Raw genomic sequence first — 14,001 nt, 5'->3', positions numbered from 1 at the left:
CTTCACTGTTTCATGCTTTGACCCAAAAAGATGAGGTTTAGTAGGGAGAGAGGTGGAAGGGTGAAGGGCATTCATCTGTTTACTAACGTTTGTGTGTCCCTCCCTAGTTACCTGCCTCCATGCCTTTGCTGGAGATGGAGTCACCTAGGTTGTCTTCACCTGGAATGTCTATTTTCACACATTCCAAATCCTACCCTTTCAAACTATGTGGGAACTTTCTGGGATTATGGTAACGTTCTGTATCTTGATAGGGATGTGGGTTACACAGGTCTATACATTTGTCAAAACACGTGAAATTATACTCTTAAAGATGCCTGCATTTGTTTCATTGCATATTTTACCTTAAAAAAGATTCAAATATTGAACTCTAGTAAACGAAATGCATGCTGAAATGTTTAAAGGAATGTGTACACATGTCCATGATTTTGAAATGCATAGAGTTGATACATGGGTATGCATATGTGATAAAGCCAAGTGTAGTAAAATACTAATTGTAGAATCTGGGTGGTGGATATATGGGTGTTCACAGTACAATTACTTTGACTTTCTGAATGTCTGAAAATTTTCATCACAAAATGTTAGGGAAAAAAAATAAGAGATGTGGGTTAATGTCTCTGGTCTCCGGTATCTTCATAACCACAGATTTGGTTTAGACCTCATTACATCTTTGTTTGTTTGTTTTGAGACAGAGTTTTGCTCTTGTTGCCCAGGCTGGAGTGCAATGGCATAATCTCTGCTCACTGCAACGTCCGCCTCCCGGGTTCCAGGGATTCTCCTGCCTCAGCCTTCCGAGTGGCTCGGATTACAGGCATGTGCCACCACGCCTGGCTAATTTTTCATATTTTTATTAGAGACAGGGTTTCTCCATGTTGGCCTGACTGGTCTCTAACTCGCAACCTCAGGTGATCTGCCCGCCTCGGCCTCCCAAAGTGCTAGGATTACAGGCGTGAGCCACCGCGCCTGGCCCTAGACCTCTAGACCTCATTACATCTTAACTGGAATCTTGCAATCAACTTCACACTGGCCTCCAGGTTTGCCCACTGCAGTCTCTCCTCACCCCAAGGATTGCCAGAGACAATATTCCAAAACATTGGACCTCCGTGATCCAGTCCCTGCCAACCACTTCAGCTTCATCCCTGACACTTGCAACCTTACTGCAGCCTGTACTCCAGCTCAACTCAAGGGCTTTTAGTTCCACTCACACACCAGGCTACTTTATGACTTTTTTTTCTTTTCTTTTTTTTTTTTTTTTTTTGAGACGGAGTCTCGCTCTGTCGCCCAGGCTGGAGTGCAGTGGTGCGATCTTGGCTCAAGTTTGCTCATGCTGTTCCTTTTGCTTGGAATGCTTTTTTCCAACTCATCCTCTGCCCTCTTTTCCTGGTGAGTGTTCTTCAAATTTAATCCAAGCATTACATCTTCCTAAAAGCATTTCCTGCCACTCAAACTGGGTTGGGTCTCCTTCTTTCATGCTCCCATAGCACCTCAAACTTATTTGTAACACAGTATTTACCCTACTATGATGTATGTGGGTTTCCATGTCTGTATACTAAACTACATACTCTTTGAAGATCAAGCTCTTCAATGGCATGCACAGGGTCCGATCCAACAGGCTTTAATAAATGACTGTAGAACTGAACAATTTATATTGAACTGGCATGGATGGCACTCTGGCACCTTCCAACAACTTTGTGTCTTAGATTTGGTTGTTATCTCCACTACAGTTTAAGGCCCACCACCCCTACTAACTCAGCCACCTCCCTTATGAAGACAATTCAATTTCCTACCCCAGTTTGGAATACTCTCCCTAATTCCTTAAAGGTTCACTTTCTCTATACTTCGAGATTCTAGGTGTTGGGCAAATTTTGGCTGGGAAAAATTAAACTATGTTTGCTGATCACCTGAGTGCCTGACATTGAATTTTCATTCATATATATATATACATATATAGTTCAAAGCCAGACAGAACTAAGAATTTTCTTCAAAGGCACTAGCTAATATAATTCCTCCCAAGAATCCTGTGAAGTAGGGATCATATCTTCATTTCATAGATGACAAAACTGAGGCAAGGAAATATGAAGCAACCAGTTCAAGATCACATAGGAAGCAGAGCTGCAATATAATCACTGGTCTTCTCAACTCCCAGGCATATCCTCTTTCCACCACATCCCATTGTCTCCAGGTTGGGCCAGGTTCTGGAAAGCCTTGAGAGCCAGAGAGTGTAATAAGCAGTTGGAAGTCATGAAGTGTTCTTAAGCAGGAGGGGATGATGAAAATAGAACTCTGGGGAGATACTCCTGAAAGATTGTGTATGACAGAATTTAGTGTGAGGGAGGCTACTGGACTCCTGACAAGGAAAATACAAAATGGGTACTGTAATTCGCTTAACACATTCATTGGTGAGTGCTGGCATTACGATGGGGTCCCATGGAAAAGGAAAGGGTCTGAGGTTATTTTGAAAATTAAAAAGCTGAAGGGGATATAGGAGTTCATCTTCTGTCTCTTGGGTTGAGTGGCCCAACTCATGGTCTGCCCCCTGCAAATGGCCTGGGATTTCTGCCTTTCATGGGATGTAGGAGTCCAGGAAAAGGTCCAAGTTGACTGGACAGTTGGGTGAAGGTTTCCTTAGGAAAGTGGCATTCAATGGGACACTAGATGAGATGGTGCCCTCCCCATCTCTCCTTCAGTAGCTTCCAAACTAGCCTTCCTGGCTTCAGTCTCTCCCCCTCTTCACCCACCTCCAAAGGGATCCTTTTTACACTTGTCTTTTTTTTTCCTTCCTTTTTGTGGAGAATGGGGTCTTGCTATATTGACCAGGCAGGTCTCGAACTCCTGGGCTCAAGCTATCCTCCCGCCTCTGCCTCCCTGAGAGGTGGGATTACAAAAGGTGTGAGCCACCACGCCCGGCCCAAAGGGATCGTTTTTAAATGCCAAGTTGGATCATGTGATTTTCTGCTTAAAACCCTTTAAAGGTTCTCTGCCATTCTTGGGATAAAGTAAGGTCTTTTGACAAACATCAAAATTACATATCCTCCATAATCTAGGATTTTAAAATAAACATTATGCCTAAAAATTAACCAATTATGATCATATGCCTTCTCAAACTACATATTCCCTCTTGGGGATTGTGCTGATGTTCCTCCAGGTGAGTCCCAGCTGCAGTTTACAATATTGTTGACCTATATGAATACACACACACCCCCCAACCTATTTTTATTCATGCTACTGCTTCTGCTTGGACTACTCTTCCCATTGTTCTTAGCCAGATCAACTAATTGCTTTTCATCTTTCAGCTCAAGCACCACCCAATAGGAAGGCTTCCCCAATCTCCTCGCTTCTCTAGAATGGATTCCCTACTTAGCTCTATCAATATGCTGTACCATATGATGCTCCTCTCCTCCATTCAACTTACTGGAGGGCAAGTGCCATTTCAGTTAACTTGGTGTGTACAGAGTGCTGATGAAGGGGCCTGTGTAGTTGAGGCAGGGGAAACAACATGAGATAGCAGAAATGGCAATCTGTACTCAGGACAAGTTAGGGCTAGAGGATTCGGTTTGGGAATTAACAACATCCAGAAAGTTTAGGGGCAACCAAGCTTCTAGAGGGCTTCATAGTTAATTCCATCTTGCAAATGTAGAAACTGAGATACAGACAAGCAGTTTCTCCCAAATTACTTACTCATTGAGAAGGAGGGCTCTTTAGCCCCAAGTCCTGTGCACTTTTCCACTCCATACTGGGAAGGGGGAGGACTGAAGTTGGGTGCCTTGTTTCCCTCCCAATTTTGAGACAGGAGCCTCTGAACTGCTGGCACCTCCTGCCTGGACTGAGGAATAAGGTGACCAAGGGTCTAGCTTATCTTCTAATCTGAGGTTGGTAAAAACAAAGCACAAAACAGTGCTTTGTCTCTTGACTGAGGAAGGTGGGGGGAATTGGTGACAAAAATAACCCAGCCCACCATTCCTGCAAACGCTTTAAAATCCTTCTTTCCTGTTTCCTTTCTACCAGGAAATACAGTTCTCCATGCTTCAGACATGAACATTTATCAAAACCCCACCTACTGCTGAGACAGACTGTGAGAACTGGAGGAGGTCATTTAACCAGTAGGTGCCAAAACCAGACAGCCTCACTCCAGACCCACAGAAGCAGAATCTCCAGGAGGAAGTAAATCTTGATTGGGTTCAAAATACTTTAATAGGTGACCCACAGACATTAAGCAGCCTGCCCTGGCTCACCCACAGAGTCAGGGTGGTGGTGAATTTGAAACTGAGTCTCCCAAGATCACCCTGGGTGCTTTCCTTAGGAGATAACTCTCAATTCCGCACCTTGCACACAACAAAGGCTTAATAATGATCTGTTGGGTGCTTGAGCCTCAAAAGATTTTCTAATACGGTGAAGGCAAAGAATGTAAGTTTTGGAATCAGGCAGATCCTGCTGCAGAAGACCATTGGCAAACTTCAGTCTCCTTAACTGTAAAACAGGGTGAATATCCTCATGGGGTTTTCAGTGAGGATTAAATGAGATATCCTAAGTAAAATCCCTAGCCCAACACCTGGCACCCAAAAGGCACTTAATAAATGGTAGTGGTTATCAGTGAGAAGTGGTAGAACGAGTGATAAGAGAATATACATTCTGGAACCAGGTTGGTCCCAGAATTTTCATGTATGATACAGGAAGGTTACTTTGTTTCTTTGCTGGTAGGATGAGGGTGTTGGTGAGGATGAAATGAATCAATAAAGCATTAAGAGTAGTGCCTGGCACAAGAAAACAAGTGTGATAATTGTGAAAACAAGCTCTGATAATTATATTCTTCTAACCCTTGTACTGGCCCTAAGCACAGTAATTAAGTCCAGATTATACAACAAGTGCATGTCTTCCATGCAGGGAGAAGGAAAAAAAAAATCCCACATTCACAGAAAGAGGACACACTTGCAAAAGCAGTCTCTGGAAAGCCCTCCCACTGAACTTGTCAGACCCCTTTGAATTATTGCACCCTTTCTTTTTTGCTCACTCTGCTTCTGATGATCTACTTCAGGTGTGTGAAGTGTGTCCCTCCTGAGGGTGGGAATACCCTTCCCACTTCAAGCATAAGGCTGACCACCAGAGAAATGCCCACCAATAACTTGCTGAGGGAGAGACAAAGGAGTACAAGGAGAAGGCAGCACTCCTGGACCCTGCACCACACCACCACCCACACCACAAAAAAAAAGAATGCCAAGCAAAGCAATTGCCAAGATAAATCACTTTTATCTCTATAGGAAAGGGAGGATCTAAAAAAAATATAAATTACATTAGTAACACAACATAAGAAAAAGACAGGGGCAAAAACAACAGAGAAGTGTGAATGATGCTACTCTAACCTATTTATAAAAAGGCCCTGCATCAGAAATTCACAATCCTACCCACTTCTAAAAATATATTTAGACATGTACAGAAGCGGTGGGCTTGTTTCTATATTGTTTTTTTGTAAAAATATATTAAAGGTGAATAGAAATCCTCTCTCCCTTCCCCCTATCCAGCCCCTAGCTAGGAATTGGAGATCAGAGGTAACTATCTCACGGTGTTCTAAACCTTGATTACTAAACACTCCCAACCCCTCCCCAACTCACTTCACTGAGAACCTGAAACATTAAAAAAAAAACAAAAACAAAGACATCAGCCTCTTTGGAAAAGCATAACTCTGAGGGTAAACTTGCTTTTCATTGGAAACAACACAAAACAACAAACAGGGGGCTCCAAGAACCCAACTAAGCTAAATGAAACCCAGTCAAATGGAGGCTGGGTTTCAGCTCCACAGAAAACTTCTAACAAAGAAACAGAGGGAAAGGGCCAGAATCAGGGGGATTTGCTAGCAATTAGCTGCCTTTGAAAGATCAAGAGGGGGTGTTAATGGACAAAAGGGCTGGGGACCTGATGTTGGTTACAGCAGTCACCGCATAGTCAGGCAGTTGCCTATACAGCGACAGAGGCTTCTCTTGCCCTCCCCTCACTACCCTCTGCTGCCTTGAAATCCCCAAAGTAAGCAAAGCTGGGTAGAAACAGAGGGGAGGGGAGTAGGGACTCACGTGCTGGGGGGAGGTAGCCAGGCTTTCTGCCTTTGGTGTGACTAGATGGAGAACTGCTTGGCCCCTGGGGTCCCCAAGGTAGAGAAAGCAAATGGGCTAAAGGAACCCCTGATTCCAAGGAAGGAAAGTAGAGGCAGGGCTACGGAGAAAAGAAAGACAAACTGGAGATACAAAGACGACGAAGGAAGCCTCACAAATTCCCTGTGGCCTGCATGATAGCTGTTAAATTCCCCAGCAGCACTGGGCAAGCTGGGGTGAGGTTGGAGTGGGTGGTACAGGTGGAGAGGGCAAGGGTACACTCCACTTGGGCAGTGCCAAATGGAGGTGGGGGGGATGTTCTCCATCGAGTCCAGATTGCCAGTGAGGCAAGGCGGTGGGAGGTGGGGGCACTGTCTGGACAATGGAGATAATCCACGAAGGAAGGACAGGGGAAGGGAGGATCGGATGGATGGTCTGCTCCTTCACGGATGGGCGTCTCTTCTCTTCAACTTGGGCTCGTGAATGGCCTGTCTGCATTCTGCTTGAACGATGACCTGTCGTCTGGAAGTGCAAAGGCCCAGGAGTGAAGATGTGAGTCCTGAGGTCTTCTTCAGACCAAGACCTCAGGTGGAGAAAGAAGCATGAAAAGTTCCCGATGGAGGACCCAGGTGTGGGCCGTCCCGCCACACCCTCCATAATGTCCAGGCTGTGCTCTGTGGTATAGGCGGAGCAAGCAAGCTGTAGGGCCAGGGTTATCTGCGTCAGTGGCAGGTGCTTTCAGGTTTCTGGGAGATGGTTTTCCACCTGCCAGGGCCCAGCCACAGCCACAGCCACGTGGATAATGTTCTACATGATTTCAAAATCCAGGCAAATCCCTGGAGCTCACCCTAAAACAAGTGGCCTCATGTGTAGCCAGCTAAAAGTAGCTTCCTCCAACAGGCTACAAAGCCATGGTCAAAGGCTTGGGCATCTGACCTCTCCCTACCTTGACAAGTGATAGGAATCACCTTTCTCCGGAAAGGTAAGTGAAGTTGGCGTTTCTAGGCCACTTCTGGAAATGGCCCACAGTGGGGCAGGAAGGAGGCTCTAGGCCTTCCTCTTCATTTCCATGAAGCTTTTGGCAAGAGGGGGCAGAGACCACAGCCTTCTCCCATGAGCAAGTCTGGAGATGGGGCATGTCCACTGGACTGGGGAAATGGGGCAAACAGAATGGGTGGAGGTGGGCAGGCTTCCGGATATAGGGCTAGAGTTGCAGAAAGTGTCAAGCACTGGGATTCCCACTTCATGGCTCAGGCTCCTTCACACCTCTCCTCATCCTGCCTTCCAGCTCTAGGAGGGGATCAAGAGTAAAGAACAGACAAGGCAGGTGACAGGGGAGTGGTTTGGACGAGTAGAAAAGAGGGTTCTAGTCAGCTGGAAACCTCTCCCATTTACCTGCTACTCAGAGGCATGGAGAAGGCAGGCAGGATGCTCTAGTGAAAGTGGGGAAGGGAGCTAGGAGGAGTCGGTGGAGGGGTCCGTGCCTTTGGTAAGTCCCAAGAAAGCAGGACAATGCACCTCAGCACCTTGTCCGGGGCAGATAGGATCCAGGAATGCCCCGAGAGTTGACAACGGAGAAGGCAATGGGGGTAAAGGGGTGAGGGGTGGGACACAGGAGGGCTCACAGAAGTAGTTTGCCATTTCTGTGGATTTTCAGGATACGGCCGAGTCTCTGCTTTGCTGTGGCCAGGCCCTTTTTGGGACGCTTTCCTGTGGGAGAAGGGAAAAGTAAGCAAGGGCTTTGGCAAGGGCTTCGGCAAGGGCTTCAACACCAAATCGGGCACCAACTGCCCTCAGGCCACCTCCTCGTCCTGTTTCTCTACCCACAAAGTTTCTCCATCCTTTGACCATATTGGGCAGGAAGCCCTCCTTAACTACTTCCAACCAACACTACATGCTTTGACTCTTCCTTCTATGACCTCCTGTAGCAGCAAGAGACTCCCTGATTACAGTTTGTCTGGTTCTTTTTCTCCACTGATTACTCTGGTCCCAATCATTTTCCTTCCAAGATCCTGCAGGGAGGTAAATGTGCTTCCACACCCTCTTATCCTACCCACCAGGACTGGACAAGTGCCTGGTTAGTGATTAGAGCTCAGTGTCCCTGAAGTTGCCATCCCTAGGGCCTTGCTTCATTAGAAACTCTCATCTTCATCAGCCTTCAACATCACACCAACCTCCGTGCCCTTGAGCTGCATACTCTAGGGACTGGGCTTTGAGGACCAAAGTGAGGGAAAGGAAGGCCTGAGTCCCCTGACTCTTTGTTGTCTCTGTCTCCCCACATTAAATCCCCTCCCATGTCCTATTTGACTGCCTCTGTATTTGATCAGTTCATCTCCTCCCTCTCTACTCCCTCTGGCAGAGCCCCAGGTACTCTTCCTGCTTGCCTGAACTTGTATATGTGCCTCCTCCCTAGAGTTCCCATCTCTAGCCCACCCTCTACCTCCTTCTGGCCACCAGAAGGATCTTTCAAAACTAAAACCTGATCTTGTCTGTATTTCAAATCAGTCAACATCTCTCCATGGCCCATAAAATCAAATCCAAGCACCTTAGGTTGGCCTTCAGTGTCCCTCCCTGGTATTGTCATCTACTAGAGCACTTAGGATTTAGGGCAGGTGGCTTTAAGATCCTTTGGTTCTACAACCACATGGCCGTTGTACCTTGTCCTGCCTGATTGCTCTGGGAGCCAACTGAAGGGCGCCGCTGCGTCAAGAAGACACCGGGGGCCATAGGTGTGGTGCTGCGGTTTGCCTGGGCCATGCCAAAGGCATTGGGACGAGCCGTGTACTCATGGTCAGCGAGACTTCCTGACAGGGCCTCTTGTTTAGGCTCAGGAGGAGGCAGGGGTGAGGAGGAGGTGACAAGCTGTGGTGTGGCAGCCACAGTGGGGGCTGGTACTGTCAGACTGAGATTGGAGTCTTGAGGGCGAGGCTGTTCTACCTCCTTCAGCAAAGGCTTCTTCTTGATATATTTCTTCTTTTGGGCCTTCTGTAGCTCCTGAAACACAAGCCAAGTAGGAGGAGAGATTCAGGAGTGAAAAAAAGAAGAAAAGTTCCCAGGAAAGGAACTAATTAGACAATGGCCAATATGGTTGTGCAACCTGCCACCCTCTCCCTTACCTGTACCAAGTCTAGCCTGGATGTACACACAGCACGTAACAGGCCTTCCAATACCTGAGATCATCTCTTTGTTACTATCCATCCTTAAGTCACTGCTGTCACATTTTAGTACAGTGCCAAGAGAGCTGTAAATGAATTTGGAGACTAGGATTTTGGTCCTAGTGTTGCCACTAATGAGGTAGACCTTGGACACATCTAATCATAATAACTAAATTTACATTAGCAGCTGAGACACTTTATATACTTTATCTCATTTAATTCTCATAACAGCCCTAAGAAGAAAAAATCCTAATTTTACATGTGAGAAAATGGAGGTGCAGGGGTATTAAGTAACTTGAGCCCAAAGCCTCACAGCTGAAAAGTAGTTGGGACCAGTATTTAAAACCAGGTCTATCTGAAGAGACACCTTGCAAACTTCTCAAAATGGAAAATCTGAGCATAGAAAGATTAGAAAGATTATTAGCTTTGGAGTGAGATAAATCTGGTTCAAATCCAGGCTTGTGTTCCCTAAATTGGATGACTATGGTCAAACTGACTAACCTTTCTGAATCTCCGCTGCCTCATCTATAAAACAGGTAAATATCTGCTTTTTAGGGTTTTTGAAAAGATTAAATGATGACATAAAAATACACAGCACATAGTAGATATTCAACAAGTAGTTACTTATTATTCTATCTTCATCTCTTATAATGGCTTCTCTTCCCCTTGCTGGTCTTTTTCTTTTAACAGAGGGCTTGACAATCCTCCAGGTCACTGGGTCTAAAAACCTCACTTTGGGGATGGGAATGACAAATGAGTTGTGTCACTTCTCCCAATACCTTGTATCTCAACCATCCAGTGCCCTACGGATCTACCATCCACTGCATAGTGGACATTTGTATAGTGGGCATCTGGAGCCCTGAGAACCTGGAAAGGTGGTGCTGAGAGCATGTAAATAACTTCACCTTCTGAAATGCTACACAGCCACACAAACCAACTCAGTGATTACATTTTTTTGCCTTCTCTTGGCAACACGAGCCTACTCCTGCCTTCGAAGATCTGACAGGCTGTGGCTACCACAGGCATTTCTTGGGTACAAGAATAATAATATTAGTAATACATGCCAACCACTCTTCTATAATTACTCATTTAATACTCGTAAAAACCCAAGAAGTAAGAATTATAACCCCATTTGAAGGATGAAGAAACTGGCACAGAGAGGCTAAGTCATTTCCCTAAGGTTACAGGACCAGTAAGTGGCCAAACTGGGATTCACATCCAAGCCATTTGGCTTCAGAATCTCTTCCCTCAGCCACAATGCTATTCTACCCGTACCAGGAACTGTATTTCTGTCCCTTTTTCTCTCACTTAAACTCAGAATTACCTCTTCATATCTAGATCACTAGCCTAAATTTTGCTACCTTTGCTGCCAATCTCTTTCATATATAATTTATCCAGATACCCCCCCAGACAACTAGACCATCTTATGACAGAACCACTTTCACCTTGCCAATCCCCTTGCTCAAAAGGCTGTTAGCAGATTCCCGCCCAAGTTCAAACTCCCTGGCCTGACATTCATGATCTTCCACAGTCTGGCTGTTTACACTTAGCCAACTCATAATAATGATGAAAAGCTAACAGGCCTATAGTACTTACTCCATACCAACTGCCATTCTAAAAGAGCTTGTACATACATTACCTCATTTAATCCTAAAATGAAGTCTATGAGGAAACGAGGTAAAGAGAAATCAACTTGCCCAAGTGGTAGAACTCTTATGTAATTTAAATCCAAGCAGGCTGACTCTAGAATCCATTCTTATATCCATTACTTATTTTCACTAACTCCCCAACATGAAGTCTCCAATAGAGAAAGATCTGTTTCATTCATTCATTCATTCATTCATTCACTCACTCACTCACCCCAATACTGACTAAACACATTTTCTGACCATAGTGGGGATACCAAGTTAAATTAAATATACTTCCACTCTTGAAGTATTCATGGTTTAGTAAGAAACAACAAAACATACATTTATGATTGTAAGTACCACGAGAGAATGCTGTAGAAGCATATAGAAAAAGGCCTCTGAAATAAAGTGGTGGTAGGTAGTATGAAGGGCTGTTAGGTAAGGCATCTGAGAGGGTATGATTCTCAATGGGTAAAAGGAACATCTTTTGTAAAGGCACAAAACCATGAGACAATCTGATATACTCACTGAGGGGACTATGAGTATTACAGTGCAGTATGGCTGTATAAAGGGTGTGCATGAGGGGCTGGAAGGAGGTCAGGGAGATGACTAGAGACCAAATCAAGAGGGTTTTAGGAGGGCTTTGTGTGCTATACCAAGGAATTCCCTTCTTCTAGAATGCCTCCCTGGCCCATACCAGAAACTTAGCTTGCAAAGCCCTTCCCCAATTTCAAAACCTCTTCTTTGAGGTAATCTCTGATCATCCCAAACAGAATTCAGCTCCTTAAAAGGCACTAAGAGTAATTTTCACACCTTTACTTAATTTACATTTATATAAAACAGTAGAACCCCCTTTTTCAAATTACAGCTTACACTGTATTGGGATATACATAAGAGAGAGAAGTTCTGGTCAAAGAAGACTGCCAAAGATTTAAATATTATTTAAATACGATGTAATGACTACACTACGTGAGCATGTATTTAAATAGAAAGTAGTATGAACTTTGAAGTTAGAGGATATGAGTTTGAATTGTCTCCTCCATTTACTGGCTGTATTATCCTGAGTCACTTAATGAGAACCTCATTTTCTTCATCTATAAAATGATGAAAATATCACCTGTTGAACAGGGCTATTGGGCAGATTACATCACACATTGTATATGGAAGCAACTAACAAAGCAGATGCTTAATAGCGCTCTAAGCTATAGGATATGGGATTAGAAGCTAACGGGATATTGATAGCGAGAGAACCAGAAAATTCACCTCCAAAGGCTCCTAAGCACATTACACACATTAAAGAACTTTTAGCTGTTAATGCTAGGAGGTGAACTTGATTCTAGTGAAGATCACTCTTTAGGACAAAAAAAATATTAGTGAGTGAAGATTAACATAATATTATTTCATAAAGAGGACAAGAAAAATTTCTTTTTTTTTTTTTGAGAGGGAGTCTCGCTCTGTCGCCCAGGCTGGAGTGCAGTGGCCGGATCTCAGCTCACTGCAAGCTCCGCCTCCCGGGTTCCCGCCATTCTCCTGCCTCAGCCTCCCGAGTAGCTGGGACTACAGGCGCCCACAACCGCGCCCGGCTAATTTTTTTTTTTTGTATTTTTAGTAGAGACGAGGTTTCACCGTGGTCTCGATCTCCTGACCTTGTGATCCGCCCGCCTCGGCCTCCCAAAGTGCTGGGATTACAGGCGTGAGCCACCGCGCCCGGCCGAGGACAAGAAAAATTTCTAATCAACCAAATTACAATACTGGTGGGTGGCTGAGAACTTGAGTGTACTCAGCTGAGTCACCCCCTCAGGGCTTCATATGAGAGCAAAGGATGGATCTGGTCCTTCTCATCTGAGAGGTTTTCACACACAAAAAAGTTAAGTGATATCCGCAAGGGTTTTTCTCTGGCCTAATATTTTCTTTCATCCTAAATCATGTCAACTGTGTAACCTGTGGAAGTAGCTTACCATTGAGTTGGGATAAGAGGGATTTAAGAGGGGGCTGGGATACTGCCAAGGATAAAGATCAAAGGTTACTCAATCCCCACTGAGACAAAGGTAGGATCCTATCAGCCTGCAGGTCTAAGTGTTGAGGCTCTAAGTCAAACTGATATTTTTTTTTTCTTTTTTTTTTTTTGGTTTTTTCAATGTTTATTTTATGTACAAAGAACTATCATGGTTTTTCATTGAGTAGATGCTTTGGATAATCCTTTGAAGGAAGATCATTTAGTCCAACTTAATGAAACCGATATCCTTCGCGTACTGACGGAAACACTGGCGGCACATATTGAGGCCATATTTCCGGATCAGACCGTGCCGGTTTGAACACATGCGACAAGAGCAAGAACCCTGGCCGAATTTTCGCGGGTGGCTCCAGTACAGCTGCTGGTGACCCATCTTGCTCTCAGAAGTGCAACGAGGTAAAAGGAAGGAGACCAAACTGCTATTAGTTGCAGGGTGACCTGGGGTGTCAGCACCTACCTGCTGGGCCAGCTTTGCAGCTGCTGCAGCCAAACCTGTCTCAATAGAGGCTACCCGGGTCCCCTCACGCACAGGGCGGTCTTGCTTCGGCAGAGTTGGGGTCACACGGGCTGCAGGGGAAACAGGATGAGAAGGTGTCACTAAGACATTTATCTGAATGCTAGCCATATTCCCTACCTACAAGCTCTCCAAAGGTGGTCTCATTGGTCTTCCTGCTTCTAGCTTTTTATGAAGCCAGATTTTGCTTGCCATCACATAAGAAACTAATTCACAAATGCCCAAAGCACACACTGATTAAACGGTAAAAGTGAACCTCCCAGAGCGGGGGAAAAAAGTGAACCTCCTTTGCCTGGGCATGATGGTTAATGCCTGTAATCCCAATGCTCTGGGAGGCTGAGGTGGGACCCTGTCACTACAAAAATTTAAAAAGTTAGCCAGGTGTGGTGGCATGCACCTGTAGTCCCAGCTACTTGGGAGGCTGAAGTGGGAGGACTGCTTGAACCCAGGAGTTTGAGGTTACAGTGAGCTACGATTGTACCACTGCACTCTAGCCTGGGCAACAGAGTGAGACTCTGTCTCTAAAAATAAAACAATAAGCCAGGCCAGGTGCAGTGGCTCACACCTGTAATCCCAGCATTTTGGGAGGCTGAGGCAGGTGGATCACTTGTGG

At 45.1% G+C, this 14,001-nt stretch overlaps 1 protein-coding gene and 1 pseudogene across 6 annotated transcripts in view; both read right to left on the bottom strand.

The window, feature by feature from the left end:
• Positions 1–5,221: 5,221 nt before the first annotated feature.
• PHF8 (PHD finger protein 8) overlaps positions 5,222–14,001 on the bottom strand; it is a 103,871-nt gene continuing 95,091 nt past the window's right edge. For all 5 annotated transcript variants that reach the window (XM_021932506.2, XM_009197675.4, XM_009197671.4 and 2 more), the window contains 4 exons: positions 13,332–13,441; positions 8,735–9,071; positions 7,703–7,787; positions 5,222–6,599 (listed from right to left, as the gene is read on the bottom strand). In XM_021932506.2, coding sequence (XP_021788198.2) covers positions 6,521–6,599; positions 7,703–7,787; positions 8,735–9,071; positions 13,332–13,441 — 611 coding nt within the window. In that variant the 3' untranslated portion in view covers positions 5,222–6,520. The remainder of the gene's footprint in view (positions 6,600–7,702; positions 7,788–8,734; positions 9,072–13,331; positions 13,442–14,001) is intronic.
• On the bottom strand, positions 12,975–13,320 carry LOC108583812 (annotated as a pseudogene). The gene has a single exon (XR_001898604.3). The product of XR_001898604.3 is annotated as a 40S ribosomal protein S29 pseudogene (transcript).

Source organism: Papio anubis, chromosome X (genome assembly GCF_008728515.1).
Source record: "Papio anubis isolate 15944 chromosome X, Panubis1.0, whole genome shotgun sequence".
NCBI classification, from domain to species: Eukaryota; Metazoa; Chordata; class Mammalia; order Primates; family Cercopithecidae; genus Papio; species Papio anubis.
The sequence above is the reverse complement of the archived record's forward strand: the minus strand, read 5'-3'. Positions and strand labels throughout refer to the sequence as shown.